Genomic DNA, 27,254 nt, shown 5'->3' with positions numbered 1-27,254 from the left:
AGTCATGCAGGAGTGTAATGTAAGGTTTGGAAACTTTGGCAGTATCTAAGTGCCCTCGGCTTATTGCTGATTAAAGTGTATGGTTTGGATAATTTTTGAGACTTACTTTGGGCCAAGGTTAATTAAGTGTTATGACTGGCCTATAGGAACCTATCAGGCCTTATACTGTGAGCCCTAACTCCACCTCTGTTCTTCTATAGGTGTTTGTCTTCTAGCAATGTGGCTTTGAAGTTGAATAGATTTGTATTTGAATCTTGGCTTGCCACTTACTAGCACTGTGACATTGGGAAAACTAACGTAAATTCTCTGTGACTTAGTTTTCTCATAAATAATGGAACGATTAATATCTCAAAGGGATTTTGTGAATCTGTCATTCCTTGCTTCTCAGTTTTCTTAACAAATTCAGTTCATAGAACTCATGTTGCTACTTTAACTTAACCTTCCCACCTTACTCCCCTATTCATTCCCATCGCCCTGCCCTTCCCCCACCCCATGGCCCCCTTTCTGTGTCCAGTCATGAAGTATGATCATGCCACTCTTCTTTACCTTCCCATGTCTTCCTGCAAAACCCCCTTCCTTTCTCTCTTTAGAAGGGCCTGCTCCCTTATGTCTTCTCAGGGTATCCCATTTTGCCACAGCTACTTAACACTTTGATAACCTGTGTTCAACCAAAAATCCCCATAAAAAGTTCAGTTTTCTGTTTCCTGTTTGCCTTTGTAAATAGTGGGGGAGTACGTTAAATGTTCAAGCCCACATCAAAAAAGAAATCTGCTTGCAGTGAGGTTGACCCATCCACAAATGCAGAAGTGATTTATAGAAGGGATGGATAATAGATAAATTGTTAACAATCACTTGCAAATATATTAAGAATCCACGAGTCTGGGGTAGCTGGGTGGCACAGGTGGTTAAGGATCCGACTCTTGGTTTTGGCACAGGTTGTGATCTTGGGGTCATGGGATCAAGCCCTGAGTCAGGCTCTGAGCTCAGTGTGAAGTCCACTTGGGACTCCTTCACCCTCCGCCCCTCCCCTGAATACATAAATCAATCTTAAAAAAAAAGAAAAAAGAATCCTCGAGTCTACACTGATTTTAAATAGATAAATGAGAAAATAATGTAGAAGGGACAGCTCTTCCTTAAAGTAAAATGCCAATTAATAAATACAGAAGTTGGAAAAATCACCACTTTGCAACCGTCACAGTAATAACTGATTCAGGCAAGAATCATCAATGGATGCTTTTGAAACTGCTGGATAAAGGTTTGATATGGACACAGTATTTACAAGTTTGAAAGTATCTCCATACAGATGGCCTATTCGTCACAGATAATGGTCTAGTGGAGAAACATAGGGGACACCACCTTGACCAAGTGAGCAACATACCAATAATGAGACAAACTGCCATCGCACGATCCCCTACATGGGGTCCTGACAAGGACATAATGTCACTTGTGTAGTATTCCTGCCTAAAACGTGTTACCTAACTCGGATCACGGGGAGGCACTGGACAAACCTAAATGGAGAAAAATTTGACGAAACAATGAACTTGTGCTTTTCAAAAAAATATCAGTATCATGAAAGACAAGGTTGAGGATCTGCTTCCTGTTAAAGGAGCCTAAAAGAGCATGACAATTAAATGCCACACATACTCTTAGATTGCCTCCTGGACCAAAAAAACTATAAAAAACACGTCTGAAACATTACCGGACTCTGCATATAAGATTATTTCAGTGTTAAGTGTCCTGCATTTGATAATTATATTGTAGTTTTGTTCATGTCATTGTTCTCAGAAGGTCTCTCCCCAAGTCGTAAGAGGTGAAGAGTCATGATGTCTGCAACTTACTCTCGAATGGCTCATCCAAAAAAAGTATATTTATGCACTTTGAGAGGCAGCAATAAAACAGATGTGACAAACTGCTCCTTCCTGGTGAACCTCTTCAGGGTGTACAGGCCTACGACAACTTGTCTGTCAGTTTGACTTAGGGAAGCAAGCATTTTAAAGTTTTAATAAAAGAAATTTTACTAAAGAAGTTTTAAAAATCAACATTGGTCACTCTTTGTGAATTTACAAATGAGCCAATTTCAGCCTGTGAATAATTTTCCTTTCTCTTAATTCAATTAAGTGGGCGTCTACTCCAAGTCGGGGTGCAATGAATGAGAGACACCCCTTCCTGCATTAAGAATCCCCGTCTCATCCGGGCGGTTTCCCTTGCAATGAAGGACTAGGCAGTGCCATCCACCTGAAAGTCAAGGGGACTGGGAGGAACTTTCTGGCCAGGACAGTGACTGCAGAAAAACAGGTCCGAGATGGTAGTGGCAGCACCGTGGTGAAAGCATCCAGCGCCTCGTGCCAGGACCGCAACTGGGCTGTTGTTTTCAACCAAGAACTTCGACTGAGGTGACACCCATATGTTGAAGCCTTAGGAGAGGTCAGCAATCCTGTCTAGTTCTTTCCTTGACTCCTCAGAGTTATACAACCCTTATACAATATGTGCTCATTTACGATATATGCTCAGTTAATGACTGCCGAGGGGCCACTTCTCAGCTGCCCCGGTCTCAGGTGGGGTGGCGGTGGTGGGTGTTGCATGTTCTTCTTCACAAACAGGGCCGCCTTTGGGCCTCTGAGTTCCAAAACACAGGGAAGTCGGAAAGCCCTTGGAGGACAGGGGTTATCGATTCAAAACCAAAAAGACCAGCAAATACTACCTTGAAAATCACATTATATCCCATGATGGAAAAGCTCTTTGAAATGTAAGCATGAAAGGGGTGGAAAAGTAAGTACTACTTAACCTTCACAGAGGAGTGGAAGGGTAAGGAAGGGAGAGAACGTTTATTGTTTGCTCTGTATCAGGAAGCAGCAAAGCTCGGTGCTTACATACACACACGAGACATTTCATCTTTACAACCACAGCCCCCTGTCCCCTCCAAAACTCGCGGGGACTGAATCCTAGAGACATGAAGTAATTTGTCCAGGGTCACACGGCTGGTAAGTGGCACTTTGCATCCAGACCCTGCTGATTTCCATGTTCTGTTCACATTACACCACAGAGCGACTGTTTGTGGGAGGGTGGGAGAGAGGGGAGAAGGAAGGACATCCCCAAGTTAAACAGAAGCTCACTCCTTCTATCTCCTGTTCCTTCGCCCTGCCCTCAGGACATGATACTGGCGGCCGAGTTGTATACAGGCCTACAGTCTGGCACAGTCTGAAAACTCTGTGAGGGCAGAGGCCCTATCTCTGTCCCCTCCGTCTCTCCCACTGCCTCACCCAGTGCTTTGAGTTGACCTGCCCTGTTGGACCTAGTTCCATTCTGTTCTTTTCCAAGGTGGCCAGAGGACTCGCCGAACTACATGTGATTTTCTTTTGTGTCAGTGAAAATGGAGGTTAGGTTGCTACAGCCCGGAGTTACTTGAGATTCATTCTCATTGTTGAATCTATTTATATCACAAGGCTTTCAAGTGCCAATAAATTCCTCGGCTGTTGATTCACATCTTCGGTATAACTATTTTTATACATTGGTATGATTTTTTTTAATGGAAAGTGCTTTAAAAGTGGAAGCTGCATTGTATCACTTTGATTTTCCTGTAAGTAAAGTACTTTCCAATCAATCATTCTTGGAATAATGGAACAGTTCTCATTGATACAACATGATGGTTTTAACCTTTTACTGAAATTATTTCTGTGCCAGGAGGGGTGATGGCATAATTCATCTTTCTTCCATAAAAATACCCAGGTGGCTACTATTCGCTGCCTTTGCACCGTGATTTCCTCTTAAGGAAGAGTCGCTCTTACAGGATGGACTGGGCCCTCACACTCTGGGTGTGGAGACGTCCTGGTCTGTGGCACCCATGGAGGCAGGTGGACTATCAGTGGAGTGAAAGGACAGCAAGACGTCTCCGGGGGGCGGGCAGGTGCAGGGCCCCAGGCACTCTGCCGGCCGGGTGGGGGAGGGAGCATGGCACTGATGAGCAGCTAGTGAGGGGGCCCCCAGGGGAGCATCTGAGAGGTGGGAGCTCCCGAGGGCAGCACCCTAGAGTTGGGGTGTGGGGTTGGGGCGGGCAGCCTCTGTCCCTAGTGCCTGAGGCATTGTCGCCCTTGGGAGGGTGTTACTCATTTCCCTTCTCCCTTCAGACGGCCCTCTCTGCCCAACTGTCCCACTCCCTACTCCCGCCCACTGCCCCTTGCCAGCCTGGAGCCCTTGCCTAGGACCGCGGGTCTGCTCCCTCACTTAGCAGCTCACTTCCAGTCTCTCAGGGCTCCGCTCTCTTGCCGAGAAATGGGCGCACACGGATGGACCTCATGGAGCTGGCAGTAAATATGCCCGAAGGTGGCAGCCAGCGCTGTCCCAGCGGAGCCCGCCGGCAGGTGGACCCAGGTGCCAGCGGGCTGTGTTGACCCTTTCGCCTGAGGGTCTGCGCAGTCAGGCTCTTGGCTGGGTGCTGTGCATATTGTGGCCTTTATTTCACAAGACCCCGTGGAGAGGTGGGTGTGGTTGGGGCCCCGTGTATGGTCATTCAAGGTGGCAGTGCGCCAGGGGGCCCAGGTTGCCGGGGTGGGGGGGACTGTGGTCTGCAGGCCATGCTTAGCTCATCACGCTGTGTGCCTGGCCCAAGGGGCACCTTCTTCTCATTTGCACAAAGTGCCCCAGAGGGTGGCAGCAACACTGGAGGGTCCTGATTTTAAAGCTGAGGAAACTAGGATTCGAGGAAGTTAAGTCACTTGCCCGAGGGAAGAATACAGGTGGTGAAGGGCAGCCAGGAGTTGTCCCAAGGTCATCTGTGTGGAAATCCAGCAACAGAGCGGGTGGAGAAGCTATTTTGGGAGATGGAGATTGGGCTTTTGGCCACGGCTTGAATTTTCCTATTTCCCCACGGGAAGGCTTGGGTTTTCTATAGCACTGAAGAATGACAGGGATGACAGAGTGGAGACGGTGAATGTCTAATGATGTCCCTCTGTACGGGGTCCCATTTTCCTCGGTGTGCTTGGGGCAGGAGCCAAGAAGAGGCGGTGACCTTGCATTGCCCTCGTCAGGTGTGGGGGAGAGTGGGAGTGCAAAGAAAGCTAAGGTTTCAGGAAACAGCACTCCGATGAACAGCCAGATAGTCTAACCCAGTTAAGGAAGGAGGGGAGGTCAGGAGGGAGTCAACAGGTCAGAAGGAAACAGACGGAACTCAGGGCAGTGAGGTACGTGTGACTGGAGGTGAGAGAGCTGGCGGTGCCCAGGGAGCAGGATGCAAGGTGAACTCGCATATAACGGAAGCCATGCGGCACGAACCATTCCTGGGAGTCCAGGCTGGAGGGGAGGTGAAGAGTCACTGGAAGTGAGGGCGTCTGGAAACTATGAGACTTGGCGATGGTTCACCCTCGTGGCACTTTAGTCGTCTGACAGGATGGCAGCAGTGGGGTGGAGAGAAGAATGGTGATGTAGATACACAGAACGGTGAGGAAAGGAGGTCAAGCATTGTAAGTGAACGAGCCTTGAAGCTGCAGGAATCTCTACAGGAGGGTGGATGAGGGGCAGCTGCAGCTGCAGTGAACGGGCTCTGGGGAAGGTTCAGGAGGGAGAGAAGCACAGAGCAGCAAGGGACTCTCCGGGGTCCCGCGTCTCTCTGATTCTCCTTTGTCTCTATCATGGGGCCCTTTTCCTTCTCCTGCACTAACAGTATTGCCATTCCCTTGGCTTCTGTCCTTGGCCCAGTGTCTTTCTCATTGCCTATAATTTCCAGGTGCTTCCACTGCTGTGCAGTTATGGTTTCAACTGCTGTGAACACCATGAGTCCTAAGTCAGTCTCTTCAGCCCACGCTCTCTTCTGTCTTCGGATTTGTGTATCCAAGTACCCATGAGTCTGCTCGACCAGTCTCATGTCCCCTGCAGGCAACTCCAACTCGGCATGCCCCAACCGAACTCGCACCTCTGCCTGAACACGGGGCCCCTTATCTTTCCCACACGGAAAGTCTGGGGTCTTCTGGAGAACACCCTCCCATAGAACTAATTTGTCACCAGCTGCCAAGTTTAAATCCTAAATATTGCTCAGATCTGTTCTCTCATCTCCATCCCTCCTCCCGTCACCCTGCTTCATGCTCACGTCACCTCTAGAGGACTGCGTTAACTCCCTGACTGGTCTCCCTGCCTCCAGTCTGGCCCCTTCCAAGCCAGCCTCCACACTGCTGTAAATCTGGCCACCTCACCTCCATGCCTAAAGCCCTTTGAACGTTTCTCAGCTTCCTTAGGATATAATTTTGGCTCTTCAGCATGGGACACGAGGCTCTCTAGCACACTTGCCCGGTTTCATCTCTTACTTCTTCCTGTTCATCTATGGAAGCCTGGGTCTTCCTTCACGGAAATACCTCGCTTGGACTCTTCCCTGGACTAACTTCTACTCATCTTCTAAGACTCCACTGAGGTATTCACTTAGTCATCACGTATTTACTGACTGGCACCACATTTAAAGTGCGGTCTTCCCCGATCCCATGAGTCTGGGTAGGCACCCTCCAGCATGCTCCGGCCCTCCTTTTGGGCCTTCAGCCCCTCAGACTAGCACGGCGCCAGGCTCACCGCTGAAACGTGCTGACGGATTTGAGGACTGTCAGGAGGACGGGTGCTGAGTGATCAGGTGAGGAGCACACACTGTCCCAAGAATGCCCTGGAGCAAGGATGACAAGGAGACAGACCTGTGAAAGTCCCAGGTTGCCAAATTCTAGTTGATAGAAAAGTGGATGAGTTAAGAAGGCATGGTGGGTATTAAGTGTGGTTGGGAAAAAACCCATGTGATGAAAATCCGCAAGGTAAGAACATGTCAGGCGGCTACAACAGACCCCAGACAATCTTGCAAGAATGATGTCATCACGAGGCTTCATTTCTCAGGAATCCGTCCCCACACTGGATGACTCATCACCCGAACTGCTGACGGACCCTAACAGCTAAAACCCTCACATTCTTCCTCGATGGCTTAACACATTCCAGCTGAGGAGTAGATAACCACTTTCCTTTCTTTTCGAAACCTCTCCCTACACAAAGCTATTCAAAGCCCACACTGTGGACCCGAATTCCTCAGCCAGGCTTGTGGTTTTAGAGGCCAGGGAAAAGGCAGATGGGATGAAACATGACTAAATCCCAAATCAATGCACTGTTTCTTCTCAAGAAAGAATATCGCAAGGGGTTCAGGAAAGAGAGAGAGAACCATGTCAGCCTGCCAGGATCCCTGCCACCTTCCACCCCCACGCCAGCAGGGCTGCACCAACCCTGAGATGGCTCGCCCTCGGGCTAGCGTGGGGGGCAGTCCTGCTGTGCTCCTGCTTCCACATTCTGAGAATGGGCTCCCACGTCGCTCCTGTCTGCAGGAGGTTGAGGCATGAACATCTGGCAGGCCTGGGGATGTACAAGTCGTTCTTTATCCTTAAAGGACTAATCAAGGACTGGCGGGAGCCCTTGTGTCATGACCCTCAAGAATGCAGCACAGAGGGAACGAGCAAACATGGTTTCAAATCCTGCCTTTTTATTAGCCATGCGTCATCTTTTAAGAATGGCAAATTCAGTATTTTTATACCCACAGTGGAGCCCCGCTGGAAGTAGCTGGGGAAAACGGTTTTCTCAACTGGGAACATGTTTTCTCAGCTGGGACAATGCAGTAGATGGTTTGGAATCAGATGGACCTGAGTTTATGTCCCGATTTCACCACCCTGGCAAGTTACTCAACCTCCTCTGTGACTGTCTGTAAAATGGGCACCTACCGCACAGGACTGCTGTAAATACTGAAGTAGATAATGTCTAGGAAAGGCCTAGCACAGTGCCCGGAGCAGCGCGGGTGCCCCACAAACCAAAAGTGAGATGGGCTTAGACGGCACCATCTCGGAGGACCTCTTCGTTTGTTAACATTTTTCGAAATGAAAGCCCATGACCTACGTCAGAAGGGACCAGACAAGGGTTCTAAGGGACCAAGAAGGTCGTGATCCTAGGGCCTGACCCAAGGGTCCCAGGGAAGGAGTGTATGCTGTGCGTGGCTTAATGCTGCAGGATGTTCTCACAGCCAGTGAGACTGTCAGGAGGACGGGTGCTGAGTGATCAGGTGAGGAGCACACACTGTCCTGTGTGTGCCAGTGTCCTGTGGCTCTTAATTACGAGGAAGGCCAGGCTCCAGAGAGTTCTAGTAGTGGCCGCCTGTAGGTATTGGGACCTGGGACATCCATTCCTCTGTGGGGGCAGGGAGATACTTTAGGAGGCTGTGAAGAGGACACTAAAGCACTGTAAAGTGAAGAGTATAAAGGTCCCTCTCGTCAGTGCCAGACTGGGGAAAGCTGGTGAATGTTATGCTTTCATTTAGGGTGAAGGAACACAGGGAGAGCAATGAGGGAGGCTTCTGGGAGAGGCGTACAGCGGGGAGGGGCTGGAGGACAGCACGGGAGGAGGGTGAGTCGCTGGCAGGGAGAGCTGCGCCCCTCCACCAGCATGGCCGCTTATGACTGAGGACCCCGCTTTCCGGCCCAGCGAGGCCGCCGCCGGGCAGAGGGCTGCTTCCCGGGGGAGGAGGTGGTGGCCGAGCCTGGAGGCCGGCAGGCAGCTGAACAGATGGCGCAGGGACGCGTGATTCGGAGGACGCTCCTCTAGCTGTGCTGGGATCTGAAGTCGGGGCCCGTCCTGGTTAGGGATGGACACTGGGCCACCTGACCCGTCTTCTCCATGGGACGGACCTCACCACTCACTCCGGGTGTGAGCAGAGAGAGCGAGGCCCTGCCTAGACCCTTCATTCCATCCAGGGCACGCATTCTCAACCGGGGCTGGAAACTCACGCTTGCGTGCTGGGAGCGGGTTGTGGTAGAACATTTTTTTAGATATTACAATGATCTGTGGCTCTCCGAAGGCACAGTAGGTAAATCTATCTATCTACCTAGAAAGAGAGAGTCGTGGTACTCAAATTTCATGGGGGAAGATGACAAATAGGAAAAGAAAAATCTTAAAAGGCTCACTTTGGGTGGGTGGTGATTAGTGCAAGAGAGGTTGAGTAGCCCTGCAGTAGGGCCTCACGTCCGCGAGAACCTGCCAGTGGCCCGGTTAGGATCTGCTGGGGCACAAGAAACCCTAACCAGGGGTGCCTGCGTGGCACGGTCAGTTAAGCGTCTGACTCTTGATTTCAGCTCAGGTCATGATCTCAGGGTCAGGAGATCGAGCCCCGTGTCACGCTCCACACTCAGCGCGGAGCTGGCTTGAGTTTCTCTCTCCTTCTCCCTCTGCCCCTCCCCCCACCCTCTTTCTCTAAAATAAATAAATAAATAAATAAATAAATAAATAAATCTTAAAAAAAAAAAAAGAAGCCCTAACCAGCAATCTCCAAATTGCAAGGCACACTAGGCAGGTGTTGGTAGCTTTCTACTGGGTCAGAAATCCCTACCTCTCCCAGCCAGTTCGTCTCCTGTTTGCCTTGTCAGGTCTCCATGGCCACCAGTGAGGCCCCACGCCCTGCAGTGAGGACTTCCCAAGGGGATGAGAACTAGTGGAGCCTGGCCCATCTTCCCAAGGTAGGAAAGTGTAAAGGTTCTCTCCTAGGCAGACAACAGTGAGTCTGACGAACATACCATGAGATAGGATGATGCTTACCCAAGAGCCCCGTTTCACAGCTCAGATCCGAGTATCTCTATTTTCTCTTATCAGCACATACTGACATCATAAGGATGAGATCACATCCTTCCCAACCTCAACCTTGTGGCCCCCCTAACCAGATCGGTTTAGAAGCATCAAGATGGACAGTGAGAATCCAGCTTCCTTATCACTATTGTGTAAGAGCTACTGATTTTTATTCTAAATAAACCTGTAGGGAACATGGACAAATCATTGTGTCATAAATGTCCATGACTGTGGCTTCAACTACTAGCCACCATTGTTTATTACACTTACATTTCAACTATTAGACTGAGATAGTCAGCTTTTAAAACACTGTGTGATTAAAAGAGAGAGCAAATATTTCCTGCCTTAATATATTTCAAGTGATTATTATTTCATATTAATCAAGTATGAAACTGCATGCAGCAAAGTATTGATGATTTTTATTCCTGTCTTTTAAATAGGCACAGTGTTTTCTCAGCTCTACAATTTATTAGCTATTTGAGTAAAAAAAAAACAAACACCTTTTGGGGTGCCTGGGTGGCATGGTTGGTTAAGTGTCCAACTCTTGGTTTTGGCTCAGGTCATGATCTCAGGGTCATGAGCCACATGGGGCTCCACGCTCAATGCAGAGTCTGCTTGGGTCTCTCTCTCCCTCTCCTCCTGCTCTTCCCCTCCCCCTCCCCTGCACTCTCTCTTCTTCTCTCTCTCAAATACATACATCTTAAAAAAAAAAAACACCACTTTTTTATTTCTTTAAATATCAGCTCTAGGCCCAGTGTGGGGCTCCAACTCACAACCCTGGGATCAAGAGTCACATGCTCTACCAACTAGGCCAGCCAGGCACCCCCCAAAAAACAGCTTTATTGTGATATAATTAATATACCATATAAGCTGCCCACTTTAAGTATATAATTCAATGTTTTTAAATATATTCACAGGGTTGAACAACCATCACTGCAGTCTAATGTTAGAAATTTTCGTTCCCCCTAAAAGAAACCTTGTCCCAACTAACAATCACACCTCCTTCCTCCCTGATCCCCCCCATGCCTAGGAACCACTAATCTACTTTCTGTCTCTGTAGACTTGTTAAGTAGGCACACATTTTTGAACAAAATCTTTTCATATTCCGACTCCATAATTAACCAATAGCTTATTATTGCATAATCAGCCAATAACTTAATCACATTTAACCAACTAGATTCATACCTAATCTCTTGATTTTAGCTGGCACTTTGTGTGAAAAGTGAAGTTGATGTGGGTCTAGTGGGAACTACTCTGTGTTACGAAAACTGCATTCGTAATAAGCACTAAAGCAACATGTTTAACTTCCTGACCAGATATGTTCACTGAACAGTCGGTAACATTTTTAAGTGAAATCATAAATGCACCAGGATCTCGCTGTTGAAGAATTCCTACGGTGAAGGTGTTAGTAAAGGCTAATCTCTAAGGGCACCTGGGTGGCTCTGCCTTTGGCTCAGGTCATGATCTCAGGGTCCTGGGATTGAGCCCCACGTCAGGCTGCCTGCTCAGCGACGAGTCTGCTTCTCCCTCTGTCCCTCCCCCAGCTTGTGTTCTCTCTCTCTCACTCACTCTCTCAAATAAATAAATAAAATCTTAAAAAACCCAAAAAAGCAAAAAACAAGACGGCTAATCTCTAGGGTAAAATCCACCCACATTCTCTCCAGCACAGACAAGTTGACTGGTCTGGTCTTGAACTCTAGGTTTCTATAGATTTGGTTTGCTTGAATGATTTTCTTTTTGGTCCCCTCTGCAATTATTACTGTGTGGCAGTGGACACTTAGCGTCCCTCTTGAAGGTCATGACTCCCTTGCATAGTGCTGCAATGGGTGGTTTCAGTACTGACCCTTCCGCTGTTAGCACATGATGGGCTCTGCTCGTGAGAGCTTCGGTGCATACACACACAGTCTGTCCTTACAGTCACCGCAGAGCTTTTCATAGAAAACAGCACGTCCGAAAATGGATATATTTATCTAGACCTGGTAGCCATTTATCAGGCAGTGGTGTCCCTCTCTTAGCACCAGGTAAACAGGTGGACTCCAAGGCACGTCCACTAAGACGATGAAGCAGGCATTATACAGACAAAAAGGTGGATCTGGCCAAGGAAATTATAACTTTTTCCAAGTCTTTGCCCTGATGTAATGCTCAGATTACCAGAATCCTGTCTTCGGAGTACCAATGACTTTCACTTTCTCGCAGGACTGATAGCATACCGACATGCTTTATAGAGCATGTTTCCTGATGTGATTCACTTTGAGTCTCATAACAATCCTGTGACATAGGCAGGATGGGTCTTTCATGTTCCAGATGAGAAACCAAGTGTGAGAACTTGCTCAAGGTCAAACGGCAAGGTGGCGGAAGTGGATGGCTTAGTGGAGAGAGGTCTCTGTGGAAGCCGTCCTCTGGAGAGGCCACACGTGGACTCCAACTTCTCTCCAAAAGATTTAGAAATCTTTCTTTGGAATACTTTCCAAATCTGTAGCACATCTCTGAATATCCTCAATGGAGGCAATATCTCATCTTCTAAGTCCGCGGTTCTCAAACTAGAGTGAGCATCAGAATTACCTGGAGGGCTTGTTACAATGTGGACTGCTGGGCTCACCCCCAAGTTTCTGATCCATTAAATCTGAGGTGGGGCCCAGATGATGTTCCCAGATGATGCTGACGTAGCTGGTCCAGCACTGCATTTTGAGAACCACTGTTCTAAGGAATTTGTTTCTGGAAAGAGGGAATCATTGAAAACCAAGTCCGGTGATGACAGTGGGAGATCAAGCTAGGGAACTCACTATTGGCCTAGACAGTAGGCAGCTATAAAGAGCACCACCAGTTCCGAGGGAAATTCGAAGAAGGAACTCCAAGAAGTTTCTAAATAATGGCAGTTCGGTTGAACTAAATGTGAATCTTCCCAGTACCACTACTTTAGAGGGGATTTCCCTCTTTCAGATGTGTGCTGAAGAATCTTTCTTTGGCGCAGTAGTTCACGTGTGAGATGTGTGTTATCGACTCTTTCATTTCTCAGCTTTAGGAAGAGAAAAGAAACCATGGAGGTGACGCCCACATTAGGGCGAATCAGTATCAGGGAAGAACTAATCGCCATTTCCAGCAGTTGACTAGTCAGACTGGTGGAGCAGGGGTCCTTTCTGGGCTGTAAGCATGACGGGTATGGAAGACGGGTTGGGGGGGGATCGTGGACTCTTCCTACCCTGACTGTTCTGTTGAGATTAGAATGGAAAAGGTGAAAAGATCTAATTTTGGATGCCAAAGACAAACATGCAACATTTTATGGGGAAAGAAAATTCCAGCAGGCAAGAAAAATGAACTGTCTTAGGTACTTAGGCTGGGAGTCAATCCTTCGTGTCACAGAAGGGAAAAAAAGAGGCGGAGGACTGCCTAAATATTCGTTCTAATTTTATTTTCAATTCTACATTACATTAAACTCTCCTTGTACTCTTTAATTTACAGCAACTGCTGACACAAATTGGTGTGCCTTCTCTTCTTTGACATCAGTATTTCTCTTGAATTATGCATTTCCATCTGGAATGAGGTTTGGGGGCTAAAGCCGTCTTTATTTTAGATGAATGAAACAGAGAGGGATCAATCGGGGGTTGAGTGCAAAACCAAAGCAACGTGGGGCTGATATACGTCCAAGCATCTCACTGCCCCAAAAGACTATAAATGGTATTAAAAAATGACAACGGTCTTTCAGTTTTCAACACATTGATTAAAATTCAACTACTAGAGAATAAGAAAAACTCTGTCAGCCTTCATCCCACAACTTCCAGATTCTTCATTTACTGGTACCCTACAAGTATTTGGTAACCATTTGTAAGAGTACAGATGATCATAAGAATTGCATCAATTCTGTTTGATCTCCACTGTACATTGGTTGTGGTGTTCACTGTCAGAGGTCAGCACCACGGACTGATCTGGCTCCATTTTTGGTGATATATGGCTCCTGGTCCAAGTCAACCAGTGGCCCATATTGACAGAGGTCATTTGCTGGCTCCATATGGGGCCTGATTCAGTGTCCACTCTCAGTTTCTGGTTTTTGAGGTTTCTGGGCTGGCCAGTCATGCCAGTAATGAAATGGGGCATTAAAAAAAAAAAGATTATTTATTTATTTGAGAGAGAGAGAGAGAGAGAGCTTGCAAATGAGTGGGGGCAGGGGAGGAGCAGAGGGGGAGGGAAAAGGAGGGGAAAGGAATCTCAGGCAGACTCCACGCTGAGCGCAAAGCCTGATGTGGGGCTCGATCCCACAACCCTGAGATCATGACCTGAGCCAAAACCAAGAGTTAGAGGCTTAACCAGCTGAGCCACCCAGGTGCCCCGAAATGGGGCATTCTGATGAAGCTATTTGGAGTTAGCACTTGCGTCAAAATGACCATACGAAAATGCAGACATGCTGTCTCATATTACCAAATAACATACAGAACAGACATCCCTATCCCCATATACTTTTCTGCACCTCATGCCACTCTTGGCCCAATCCTGGGCTCTGCCCTAAAAGCAATCCTCAGCCATCTCAGAAAACCCCCCATTTTTATTTTTTATTTTTATTTTTTTATAATCATATATTTTTAAATTATATTATGTTAGTCACCATACAGTACGTCCCTGGATTTTGATGTAAAGTTCGATGATTCATTAGTTGCGTATAACACCCAGTGCACCATGCAATACGGGACTCCTTACTGCCCATCACCAGCCTATCCCATGCCCCCACCCCTCCCCTCTGAAGCCCTCAGTTTGTTTCTCAGAGTCCATAGTCTCTCATGCTTCATTCCCCCTTCTGATTACCACCCCTTTCTTTATCCCTTTCTTCTCCTACCGATCTTCCTAGTTCTTATGTTCCATAGATGAGAGAAACCATATGATAATTGTCTTTCTCTGCTTGACTTATTTCACTTAGCATTATCTCCTCCAGTGCCGTCCATGTTGCAGCAAATGTTGAGAATTCGTTTTTTTTGATAGCTGAGTAACATTCCATTGTATATATGGACCACATCTTCTTAATCCAGTCATCTGTTGAAGGGCATCTCGGCTCCTTCCACGATTTAGCTATTGTGGACAATGCTGCTACGAACATTGGGGTGCATATGGCCCTTCTCTTCACTACGTCTGTATCTTTGGGGTAAATACCCAGTAGCGCAATGGCTGGATCATAGGGTAGCTCAATTTTTAACTTTTTAAGGGACCTCCACACTGTTTTCCAGAGTGGCTGTACCAACTTGCATTCCCACCAACAAAGTAGGAGGGATCCCCTTTCTCCACATCCTCTCCAACAATTGTTGTTTCCTGCCTTGTCAATTTTCGCCATTCTAACTGGCATAAGGTGGTATCTTAGTGTGGTTTTGATTTGAATTTCCCTGATGGCTACTGATTTTGAACATTTTTTCATGTGTCTGTTAGCCATTTGTATGTCTTCATTGGAAAAGTGTCTGTTCATATCTTCTGCCCGTTTTATGATTTGTTTGTTTCTTGTGTATTGAGTTTGAGAAGTTCTTTGTAGATCTTGGATACCAGTCTTTTATCTGTAGTGTCATTTGCAAATATATTCTCCCATTCCATGGGCTGCCTCTTAGTTTTTTTGACTGTTTCCTTGGCTGTGCAGAAGCTTTTTATCTTGATGAAGTCATTTTTAATCTTTACCGATCACACACTCCACCCCAGGAGTGGGAATTGGGGATAAGGTAAAAGTCTTTGCTTTGTACATTGCTTGATAGTTTAGGAAAGAGGAGAATTTTATGTTTTAGTTATCATGTTTACTGTGAAAAACGTTCTTGAATCAGTATGGCCACATGAAAGCAGCTCGATCATAATATTGTTTTGCTAAAATTGGCTGTGCCCAGCAGCCGTGGCATGACGTCACTTCCTTGCTAGAACAGCGACCAGTGCTTGACCAGCCTGAAGAACATGTAAGGGTCTGTTGTCAACCTGGGAGTGGTGGGCCATGAGGCCAGGGAACTCCTCAGGTTCTGGGGCAGGCTGCCATGGGCTCAGCAGGTGCTGCTCTGAGTCACAGCCCTCGCTGCTCTTCGGTCTGGCTGGCCACAGACAATGGCCTGTGGAGACTTGAAACTAGTTTAAAAACCCCATTCTGGCCAAAAATGTCTGTGGTGGATTAATTTATTCTATAATTTAAAGAATCCCATTATTGGAATGGAATTACTGAGAGAAGTAGAATCCTGAGTGTGAGCTAAACTGGAATAAAAAAAGGCCCATTCTTCAGGCAACATTAATGGAAGCTTTGTATATAAATAACTTGATATATTGGTGAGTAAATGGCACTTACAGCTAAAATGTCTGTGAGTGATTCACTGAGTTCTAAAGACGTCCCTTGCCTTCTGTGGTCAGCCATCTTTTTTTCTTTGGGACTCCACTATTCTAGACAGACAACAGTTAATCCAATATGATTTAGTATCTCACAAAAGATTCTGCTAAAACATTTTCTGCCAAATGTTCATCTTCCAACAGCTGCTTTTTTATGTCAGTGAGAGGTACTTGAAATAAAATCATTGTTCTCTGTGAAAACTGCGTGCTACATAATATAGAGCTACCAGATTATTAAACGGTAAAGACATCTGATAATATTAGCACCAACCACAGGTTCCACTTCTGCTGATGCACAAAATTTTGAGTAATTAGTCATTGCACAATATCGTATTTATATCCTTTTTTGCTTGAGCTGTTAGGCCACAAAATCAGTAGGCAGTTGCTGTTATAAAAGGATTCTCTGGGTTATTTATAATGTTTCTGGTTCCTTACAGTTGCTGGTTCACTCTCGGGTCTTGGGCTAATTGTACATGGTGGAAACGAAGGATGGAAGTGAACAATTGTTCTGAGAATCTCACTGCTGAAAGTTGGTGTGGATGATTCACAACCAACTGCAGGTGCCTTGGCTGGAATAGCTGGTGTTTTGTCTACACAACCCCAATTCGTCACATACTTGCTGATCTGTTACTTCATCAGGGGGAGAACGTGTAGTTACGTGAAGGTTGTGTTTGTATCTGGAGAAAGCTAGTGTCTCAGGCACAGGTGGTAGGGGAGATAATCTCAACCAGCACCGTGTTGCAAACGAGTTCCCTTCACATGCTGTTTACTTTAAGTGAAGGATAACTTTCTGCTCCAAATGCTTCTCTGTTGCACAGATCAGTGATTCACCAAAATGGGGGTGGCAGGCAGCCAGACATGCCCAATGGAAGGGCATGCAGAGATCACCTGGGCATTTCATTTTATTTTCTGTAAACTGCACTGCCATCTTCCGGGGCCACCTGCAGAGAATCACCAATGATATGGACTTGTTTCTGTTGGGAGTAGGTCTTGGTCCTTAGGTGAGTCAAGGCTCAAAACGTGCTGACAACCACTGACACTGGTAGAAGGATCTATTGGTTTTGACCATGAAACAAGCACCTTACTTGGTCCCCTACCCTTTTATTTTAAAGGAAATGACCTACCGTTATGTTCTCTGAATTCTTAAGACTTCTCAAACTCACTTTTTTTTTAAAAAAAGATTTTATTTATTTATTTGACAGAGAGAGAGAGAGACAGCCAGCGAGAGAGGGAACACAGGCAGGGGTAGTGGGAGAGGAAGAAGCAGGCTCCCAGCAGAGAAACCTGATGCGGGGCTTGATTCCAGGACTCTGGGATCACGCCCTGAGCCAAAGGCAGACACTTAACGACTGAGCCACCCAGGCGCCCCCTCAAACTCACTTCTCAACATCCCAATTGCCACCTCCCTAGTCCAGGCTGCCATAATCTGTTACTAGACAGATCAATGCAACAGTCTGGGTGGTTCTCCCCGCCTCCAGTATTGTAATCTCCAATTACTTAAAAAAAAAAAAAAGAATAAATTGGAGCCCAATGCGTGATGTGAATGCGGGACTTGAACTCACAACCCTGAGATTGAGACCTGAGCTGAGATCACGAGTCGGATTAATCGACTGAGTCACCCAGGTGCCCCTCCAACTTATTCTTTATACTCAGCCATGTTACTCTTTATTAATAGAGTACAAATCTGATAAAACCTATCCCTGCTTAAACTCTTCAATGGCTCCCCACTGCCCTCCGGAGAATGTGCAAATTTCTGGTTCTGGCCCACAAAGCCCCTCACAACCCGTCCCTGTAAGAGCTACACCTCATCCTTTTCCATCCTTCCTTGTACTGCAAGCTCTTTCCACACACAACTGCTTGAAAAGGCACCAACACTGACATATTCTCTTGGCTCTGGACCTTTCATGAGCTGCTGCCTCTGCCTGGGTTACCCTTCCCCAAGCTGACTCGTCCTTTAGCTCACCTTCCCTTGCCCCCTCAAAGCAGGGAAGCGGGCTCCTCAGGCCAGGTGGGCTCCCCAGCCGCACCCCATAGCACTTCAGGTGTATCCCCACCACGGCACTTCTCATTCAGCTGTGGGCTACAGACTCTTCCAGACTCAAGCTCTTCGGGGCCAGGGACTGTCTTATTACACCAGTGGCCCTATTATACTGGTGCACACCTGCTGTTTGCAATGCAGAAAATTAAAATACAGTGTGCTGAGTAAATGTGTGCACAGTGGGGTGCTCCTCACCCCATTTTGCCATGACTTCCCACAACGGTCTTTTCTGTTTCTTAAAGGACTGTGACTTTCTGTGTTTAAAGGACGGTGTTTTCAGTTCTCGAGGTTACTTCTGTTTCATCGACCCTGGAACAAGAATAAGGTGACACGCAGCCTCAGCACCCCAGGCTTCTCTCTCTAGTGGTTTTTAAAAATTTTTTAAAAGATTTTATTATTTGAGAGAGCGAGACAGATAGAGAGACAGAGAAGAGAGAAAGGGAGAGAGCACGTGAGTTGTGGGAGAGAGGCAGAGGGAGGCGGAGAGAGAATCTCAAGCAGACTCCCCACTGAGCACGAAGCCCGACCCAGGGCTCAGTCTCATGACCTTGACATCATGACCTGAACCAAAACCGAGTTGGATGCTCAACGAACTGAGGCACCCAGGCACTCCTCTGTCTAGCAGTTTTAAAAGACACGAAGAAGAGAAAAGAGAAAGTCTAATGTATACCTTCTAGGGGTTCCAGAAGGAGACGATTGAGGAAGTAGGGGAGGCAATAATAAAACATAGAATGTGTAAGAATTGTTCAGAATCGAGGAGAAACACAAATACTGAGATTCAGGAAGAACAGCATCATGAGCGATATAAATGAAAATAAATTCAGATGTGGGCTCATTGTGGTAAAACTGCAGAATGGCAAAGATCAAGAGAAATTCTTACATAGATTGGTGATGGGTAGTAAGGAGGGCACGTATTGCATGGTGCACTGGGTGTTATACGCAACTAATGAATCATCGAACTTTACATCGGAAACTGGGGATGTACTGTATGGTGACTAACATAATATAATAAGAAAATATTAAAAAAAAGAAATTCTTACAAAATCCTACTGTTCTTCTGTTCAAATGCATTTCTTTCTTTTTTTTTTTTTTAAATTTTATTTATTTATTCGACAGAGATAGAGACAGCCAGCGAGAGAGGGAACACAAGCAGGGGGAGTGGGAGAGGAAGAAGCAGGCTCATAGCGGAGGAGCCTGATATGGGGCTCGATCCCAGAACGCCGGGATCACGCCCTGAGCCGAAGGCAGACGCTTAACCGCTGTGCCAGCCAGGCGCCCCGAAATGCATTTCTAAAAGCTAGCTTCTGACATAGGCTGCATCTTCACAGCACTAAGCGTCCTAAGCCAAGAGGTCACATTGTGTTTGTGTGACATTTTATTTCTTAAAAACTACCTGAAGCAAAAATAGCAAAACATGAAGAAATAACAAAGCTGGGTGGTGGGTCCATGGGTGGTCATGATCTTGTTCTCTACACTTTTCAGTGTCATTGAACTATTTCACAATTTATAAAGAAGGAAGGAAGGGAGAACGGCAGGCAATCTGATTGGCTGAGGGAAGGAGTCAATATAAGTATTTGATGCAAATTATATTTCATGTACAACTGAATCTACACAATTAGATTCCCACATGCTAAAACTAGAAGAGCAGACTAAGTAGAGGAGATGGTTTTCTTTTCCTTTTTTAATTTTTTAAAAGATTTTATTTATTTATTTGAGAGAAAGCGAGAGCACGTGAGCACGAGTGGGGGTGGGGAGGGACCGAGGGAGGGGAGAATCCTGAAGCAGGTTCCCCGCTGAGCAGGGAACCCGACATGGGGCTTGATCCCAGGACTCTGGGATCATGACCTCAGTCAAAGGCAGACACTTAACCGACTGAGCCACCCAGGGGCCCTGGAAGATGGTTTTCTTAACTGAGAACAGGATAGTCACGGGAAGTCACTTAGCAAATGTAACCACGATCTTTCTTTTCCTAGTTTTCATTTGTTTTGACCAAAGGAAGGAAAAGGATATAAAACTTTTGTTTTTTGAGACCCTTTCAGGGGAGTTGTAATTCACCTAACCTCTGGACCCCCTCAACCCCCAAGTCAGATCGCTTTTCCAGGGTTGTACCACAGTACAGAGCCCTCCAATCGTGTTTAAAGGAATGGAAGGAGGAAGAGGAAAGTGTGAGTGACCAGCCGCCCCTTTACACCCTGTTCCACCGCAGTACGTTTTACTCACACACACATGCACGCACGACACTTATGCCACCAACAGATTATTCCCACAGTGCAGACGTACACAGAGTATTCACACCACTAACCTACAACACACCAAGGCAGACAGAAGTTCGGCAAGCCATGAACCACACACCTCTTTTTTCATTGCCTTGTTCACCTCTGTCAGCAACGACAGGCACAGAGGGTAGTGGGCTGGGCTCCAGCTCACTGGACTCTACAATTTGGCTCCAGAAGGTTTTTCGCCTCTTAATTTTGGGTCTGCCCAAGAAACATCTTCACACACTGGAAACCACAGAGAACACGAGGGTAGCATCCTGGGAAGTGGGGAAGGAGCGGACTGCTGTCACTGCCATGTGATCACACTGCTCTCTGGGAGCCAGGAGAGGTGGACGGTAGCGGTAGGGAGCTCCAAGTCTTCACTGGGAAAGGATAAGCAAGCTCCTAGAACCTTAAACCATCGCCTCTTACTGGGACAGGGACTATTTCCTGTCCTTTCAATTAGGTGGCGTCGAGGCCCACAGCACACTCTAAATCTAGATTTAGATTTTGCTTTCTTGACTTTTGCTAAGGTTTTGACAGTTGTTTCTTTTTCTTCTCTACATCCTACCACCACCTCCATGCCCCTCTTCTCCACTACCATGGCTCTTTTTAATCTCTGGCTGGATTTGAGTTCTGAAGCAGGGTCAGGGATCCAAGCTTCCGGCTCACGAGCCCTGGAGACGTTCGGCACCAGGCACATGTACGTGTGTGTCCAGGTCTGGCCGTACATGTACTTTAGGAAAACGGAAAACACAGCCTTGTATGTGGCTCTGGTCCAGTCCTTCAAAGTGAAGATGACATTTCTGGTAAGCAGTTACAATTAGATTTTTAGAGCCCTGGGTTTTCAACTGATCACATGCAGGATTAAGAAAGATAATGTAAAATATTTAATTCTGCCTGATTAGCCAGCAAATGAGGTGATCTGCTGATATGGAAGTAATGTAATAAAGCTAACACGGACCCCCGGGCATGACAGATGTCTTGTGCCTTGTCCATCAGTCTCTTCAGCAATCACCTTGTCCTCTGTCCTTTCTTCATATTCAGTGAACTTCTTTTTGTCATCTTCATCTTTTCTGGCAGTCAGAGTTGGCAGAGTTTGCTCAGATAGCCTGTCCATTTATTGATATCATTCCTAAGGTTAAGATGGATATTTCAGAGCCTCAGCTGGGTTATCTGTATTCTGTGATGCCGATTTCAGAGATGCCATTTACCCTCTGTAGCTTAATTTTGGCCTGGCCTTTCTATCATGCAGGTAAAATAATCTAAGGATATGTTTTAAAATGGGAAACTGGGTGTTTTGTTTTCATAACATTAAAAAAAGCGCATTTGTATCTGAGATTTATTCTTTCCCTTGGCATATTCAAGGTAGAATTTAAGGAATATAAGGAATCCTATAGATCTTTCAGTGCCCTGAGAACACGGGGACTCAGTGAGCCTAAGTGACCCTAATACATACACTAGTCACTTTCCCAGAAGGAAGTAGAACTCTTTCATGATTTCACGAAATTTCACGTGATTTCACTATATGCCAAGCATATAGTAAGCAGTGGGATTGCCCAAAAAGGAACTCTCTGAGATGGACTTGAGGATGGACAGGAGTTTACTAGGCAGGGAAGGGGGAGCGTTTTTGTCTTTCCTTAAACTGGAGAGCTAGTTTGGGAATGTTAAAAAAGAGGAAATATATTTTCCTTAGCCTCTCTAGTTAGCAGTCCAGGCCCCTATTTAAAGAAGTTTCATGGAAAGATGATCTGGTCATATTCTCTAGGAGTGGTGCACCTCTCCTTTAGGTTTGGTCATTCAATGACAAGAATGAATGGAAGTGGTCTGTGCCCAAAACTTTGATATCTGGACTGGAACGATCCTGCCACTACTATCCATGCAGTCCACCTCCTTGTCCTGTACAGGAAGATGCTGGAATCGAACGGCAGTGGGACCTGGGTTTCTTTCCAGTAATGTACAGAGCTAAGGTCATGCCCACTCCGTGTACTGGAGAGTGATGCGAGCTCCTGGTACATGCTTCCGGGTACTTCGCAGGATCCAGGTACCGTAAAAGACACACAGGGACCTACTAATGAGCACTAAGAGGTACTGGGTGCTTACACATGCCAGGCACTGTTCTTATATGGGTTCCTGCCTTCAAGTGAGGCTGCAATCTATGGCACAAAGCAGGCAGTGCCTTTGCAAGATCTGGAAGCTTCTGAAAATCTAGAGAAATGGAGTGATTACAGAAGCCTGTATCATGACAAGTAACAGGGAAAGTCAGTGCTGAAATGCCATATAGGAGGGACTGAAGGGTGGGCGGACTGCTATAACATCAAGAGACAGAGGGGTGTGGTAGAGAGTACCTGGACTTAGGAGTTGGACAGACAGACCTGGAATCAATTCCTGGCTCTGCCAACTTGCCAGCTGTCTGACTGGGCAGACTGTTTGCCTTTAGGAGCATTACTTTCCTCCTTTCTAAAAAGGGCATTAACCCCGTCTGGCAGGGTTGTTCGGAGCACACAAAGCCTAGCACAGCCTAATGCCTGGCTTTTGGGCATTAGCCCCATGTTCCCAAGAATCTGTGAGAATCACGGAGGTCGAAGATGCCTCAGAGATCACCCACTCCAGACACGTCATGTTTGGAGCACAACCCAAGCCCAAATGTAATGAGTCCTTTGTCCAAAGAAGCCTGCAGGTTAATGGCTAAATCGGGGTTTGAGCTTAGGACATCATCTGGCCTTACCTACTGGGACCGAGGATTGCAGGTAAACCATAAGCAATACTCTTAAGATAGTTCACCAGAAAGGTGATTTAGGCTGATCCTGTTAGTTTGCTTCAGATTATTTTCTCCTCACAAAACAGCAGACTTTTCAGTATTTGCTTTAGGTCGCTTCTGAAGTATGCTCATTTGCTTTCTTAAGTGTTAGTCTGCTTGCGCTGCCATATAAAAAATCACCGGCTGGGTGGCTTAAACAACAGAAATTTATTTCTCACAGTTCTGGAGGCTGGAAGTCCAAGATCAGGGTGCTCACAAGGTGGGCTTCATTCTAAGGCCTCTTCTCCTGGCTGGCAGGGGGCCGCCATCTTGCTGTGTGCTCTGATCTCCTTGAGCCTACACAGAGAGTGAGCTCTCTGGTGTCTCTTCCTGTAAGAACATTAGTCCTATGGCTCCATCCTTATGACCTCACTGAACCTTAATTACCTCCTAACTTCAAGATACGAATTTTGTAGGGGACACATTTCAGTCCAAAGGATGGTGTTACATATGTTCCTCCATCCCTCATGAGCCATTCCATTCAGGTCTGTTTCAAACGGGAGGTACGTGGACGATGAAGTATGTGAACTGTTAAGTTCTTAAACATGAGGTATTGCCTATGGTCTGGCCCTTTTGACAGTTCCTTCAGATCATCAACTAACAGAGACCGAGAAATGTGGCAAAGCCAAATTCAATATAATATTAATTGTGGCAATGAGGGTTGAAGAGTTTAAGACATGTAGGCAGACCCATTCAGAAAGAAAATGTGACCATGGGTAAAGCTTCTCTGAAGATCTGCCATGCATTTGAGTGAGGAACAGAAACAGTGCAGCTCTGACATTTATTCTGTTATTTCCAAGGCAAACTGTATAGAATAACATATTTTTGAGGGAAATTGTTTCTTTGGAAAGATTAAAGGAAAAATATCCTGTCAAAAGCGTGTAGTGAAATATCTAGACTTAAAAAGAGGCCCCAGTGCCTGGATCTGAAGGCAATGAAGAGCTATTTTTTTGGCATCAGGTGTCTATCCATTGAGAAGTCATCTTAAGACAAAGGGCTACTCAGCCTACTTACATAGATATTTTGGAATACTTGAGACCAAGGGCGAATCTGGCCAATTACAGGCTTCTTTGTGAGGAAACTGCTCAGCATACTCTTTGAGAAATGATATCCCCTCTCCTATTTGCTAGATATGGCTCCAAACAGTTTTTTGCTGTGTCCCCAAATCATATATCCTCCAAATTTTGAAGTAATGCATGACAAATAAAAGGTCATGGAAATCCTAAAACAATTCATTAGAATACGGAGTGGGATGTAGAAGTCCTCCTTTATGACACCTGCCTCCTGTCCCCTTCCCATGAGCAATGGTCATAGTAGTTTGGTGGGGTTCCCCCCCCCCCAGATTTTAAAAATTTGCTTTTATTTACTGACAGAGTTATTTTTAGGTAAATTGCACTATTACTATTATAATTTGATTTTCTCCTTGATGATTATGTAGCTATGTCCGATCAATTTTTGATTATTATAAACAAAGCTGGAATACATATTCTTGTAGAAATATTTGTATATATGAACATTTCTGCAGGATAGATTCTTAGAAGGTTTACTGGGTCAAAGGGAAAGCACATTTAAAAAATTGGTAAACTGTCAAACTGCCCTCTGGAAACATTGTGCTTTCGATTTATTTGGACTTTGACATTATCAGTCTTTATTTTTTGCCAAACTGATGGGCATGAAGGGGGGGATCTCACTGTGATTTTCATTTGTATAATCCTGATTTCTTGTGAGGTTGAACATTAACATTTATTTTCTGTATTTCTTTTTCAGTGAATTGCCCTTTACATTGTTCTAGAGAAATGGTTGATCTTTTTGAGTTGTGGAGGCTTCCCCTAATTACACATATTAATCTCTGCTGGGGCAAATATTCAAATTTTCCATGAACAGATATTCAAAAGTGCATGAATGGGTCTGAAAAAAATATGGAAGGATTTATACTAAGAGGATAATGGTGGACGGGGTGCCTGGCTGGCTGGGCCGGTGGAGTGTGCAACTCTTGATCTCAGAGGTTGTAGTTTCAAGCCCCATGTTGGGGGCAGAGACTACTTAAAATAAAATCTTTAAAAGGATAACCGTGGTTACATCTAAGTGGTAGACTCACAGGTATTTGACTTTCTTCTTTATACTTTTCTATGTTGTCTGCTTTTTTCTCCTCTTGAGAACTAAGTATGTATTAATTTTATGAATAGAAAGAAAAAACCCCAGGAGACTGATAAGTAGGGTCAAGGTGCTCTCAAGGCCCTTCTAAAAGACAATTTTCCAAGATACTTTGAGCAGTGGCAATATCAGTAGATACTTAATTTTCCTGAGGTCAAAATGTGGAGGAAATGACAGTGACTTCTTGGATAATAAATTGATAATGGCGGTTAAAGTTAGCTTTCTTGTTTTATAGTTACCTCTTCAGCACCAAGATTCGATTGCTCTTTACCCACAGTGTTTTCCTCTCCCAACCCCTTTTCCAAGTCCTGGCAATCAACAGTAGGGGAGCTCAAACTCTATCTTGGCTATAATGTAAGTTTCTGGACAGAACTGTGCAAAGGCTCTTTTCAAGGACAAAATGGAGTAGGAGCTACAAAGACCCCTCAGAAACCCTACTAATTATTGACAAACGCAAAGAATGTGTGTGTTCCTCAGAAAGAAAGAGGTGGGAGGAGAAAGAGTGCCTTGCTAGGGAAACACATTTTAAGGAATGTCACAAAGACTAACACTGGCAGTGCCCGTGTAAGAACTGGTGAGTGTTCAGTCCTCTCAGCAAGACTATGGCTAAGTAGGAAACACCTCGGTTTGCCTGAGTTGAGGAAGAGCTCTTAAGAGCTCTAAAGTCATTGGTTCTAATGACGTCTGGTAATATTAGCTTGGTCTTCTACTGGCTAGGGGGTGGGAATGGGAAGAATATGAAGTCTGGGGGGAAAAGTCATATGAAGATGGGACAATGGCCCTTCAAATCTGGGTTTTCAAAGGCTGAGCTGTCATTCTGAATGGTGCCTCAGAGGTAGATTAATGGGAGCCAATCCTTAAGAACAGCCTGGATGGCTGAAGGCCGGATCCTGGGATGTGGGGAATACACTACAGAGAAATACCTAGGAAAACTGGGGGTGACCTATCAGTCGCAGCAATCACTGTATCTTCATGAGTGCTTCTGTGCAAACTTGAAAACAAACCACCCCCACTTCCGGCTGGTGCAATTTCTAGTTCAGAGCTGACTCTCCCAGCCCTGAGTTATCTGCTGGGGGCATCCAGTACTGCCTCGTGCCTCACCCAGCAACTGTGAATACTACAGGACTCAAACATAACAGGCAGGAAAAAGGAATAAAGAAGAGGTAAGAGAATCCCCATGCCCCTGTCTTTGGATTACTGTCAGCTTACTTATATACCCTGCATTATGATGCTTTATTATAAGGTGAGCAATTCTTGGGAAGACGGATTTAGCCTATAGGCTGAGTTCTTAAAAAATAAGAGTCTGAATGTAGATTCTAGGACGTAACCGTTTACATGTAGAAAAGCAATTTCTAAATCAATCTGTAGGCCAAGGATAACTAACGTTGTATCACACTAGCACGATAACCTAAAATAGTACCATGCTTAAATGTGTGCGACTCTTGACTAGGGAGTGGTTAGTTAGTGCAGTCGGCACAAGAAGGCCTAGCCCCCTAACGTTCGGGGTGCAAGACAGCACAGAGGACAGGAAGGCCGGGGCATTTTGAGGCTGAGATTCAGATAAGAGAGAGAGAGAGAGATGGGAAAAGAGACACATCGGTCATGTCTCCCAAACTGAGCGGAGGACATCTGCACTCCCGTCACCATCTCACTGTAGTACAACAGGAAACACAGAGGTAAAAACAGACGTGATACAGCCAACGACTGACGCAGAGGTGAGCTGAATAGAGCAGTCGGCAGGAGCACCGACGTCCAGCGGGAAATGGCTCCTTCTAGAGCAGGCTGCCTGTCGTGGGTGGACAAGATGAACCAACTGAAGGGGTTTCCGCCGGCCATGCCATCCCCGATTTCTCTGTCTCAGTTTGGCCGGCTCTGTTGAGGTGTGACTGAGGAAAATGATGTACATTTAGGTCGCACGACGTGATTTTTTTTTTTTTTTTAAAGGTGTGCATCGTGAGGGATTAGGAGGAGGAGAAAAGTGAGGTCATAAACCGCCTGAGAGTGAGTAATGTCCTCCTGACAGAAGAGTGAAGGCGCCCATTTGTTCAGGAGAAAATGCCTCCCTGGG

General features: G+C 46.0%; 1 protein-coding gene across 6 annotated transcripts in view; it reads right to left on the bottom strand.

The window, feature by feature from the left end:
* RBKS (ribokinase) overlaps positions 1-27,254 on the bottom strand; it is an 87,548-nt gene that overhangs the window by 12,128 nt on the left and 48,166 nt on the right. Inside the window, exon 8 of one of the 6 annotated variants that reach the window (XM_044390907.3) lies at positions 14,785-18,286. The exons of 3 other annotated variants lie outside the window; for them this stretch is intronic. In XM_044390907.3, coding sequence (XP_044246842.1) covers positions 18,278-18,286 — 9 coding nt within the window. In that variant the 3' untranslated portion in view covers positions 14,785-18,277. Of the gene's footprint in view, positions 1-14,784; positions 18,287-23,181; positions 23,363-24,749; positions 27,073-27,254 lie in introns of those variants that run through there. 2 more of the 6 variants (XM_026478124.4, XM_044390901.3) reach the window with 2 other exon arrangements.

The sequence above is a fragment of the Ursus arctos genome, unplaced genomic scaffold (assembly GCF_023065955.2).
Source record: "Ursus arctos isolate Adak ecotype North America unplaced genomic scaffold, UrsArc2.0 scaffold_8, whole genome shotgun sequence".
Taxonomy (NCBI): Eukaryota; Metazoa; Chordata; class Mammalia; order Carnivora; family Ursidae; genus Ursus; species Ursus arctos.
This window is presented reverse-complemented; position numbering and strand designations above follow the sequence as displayed.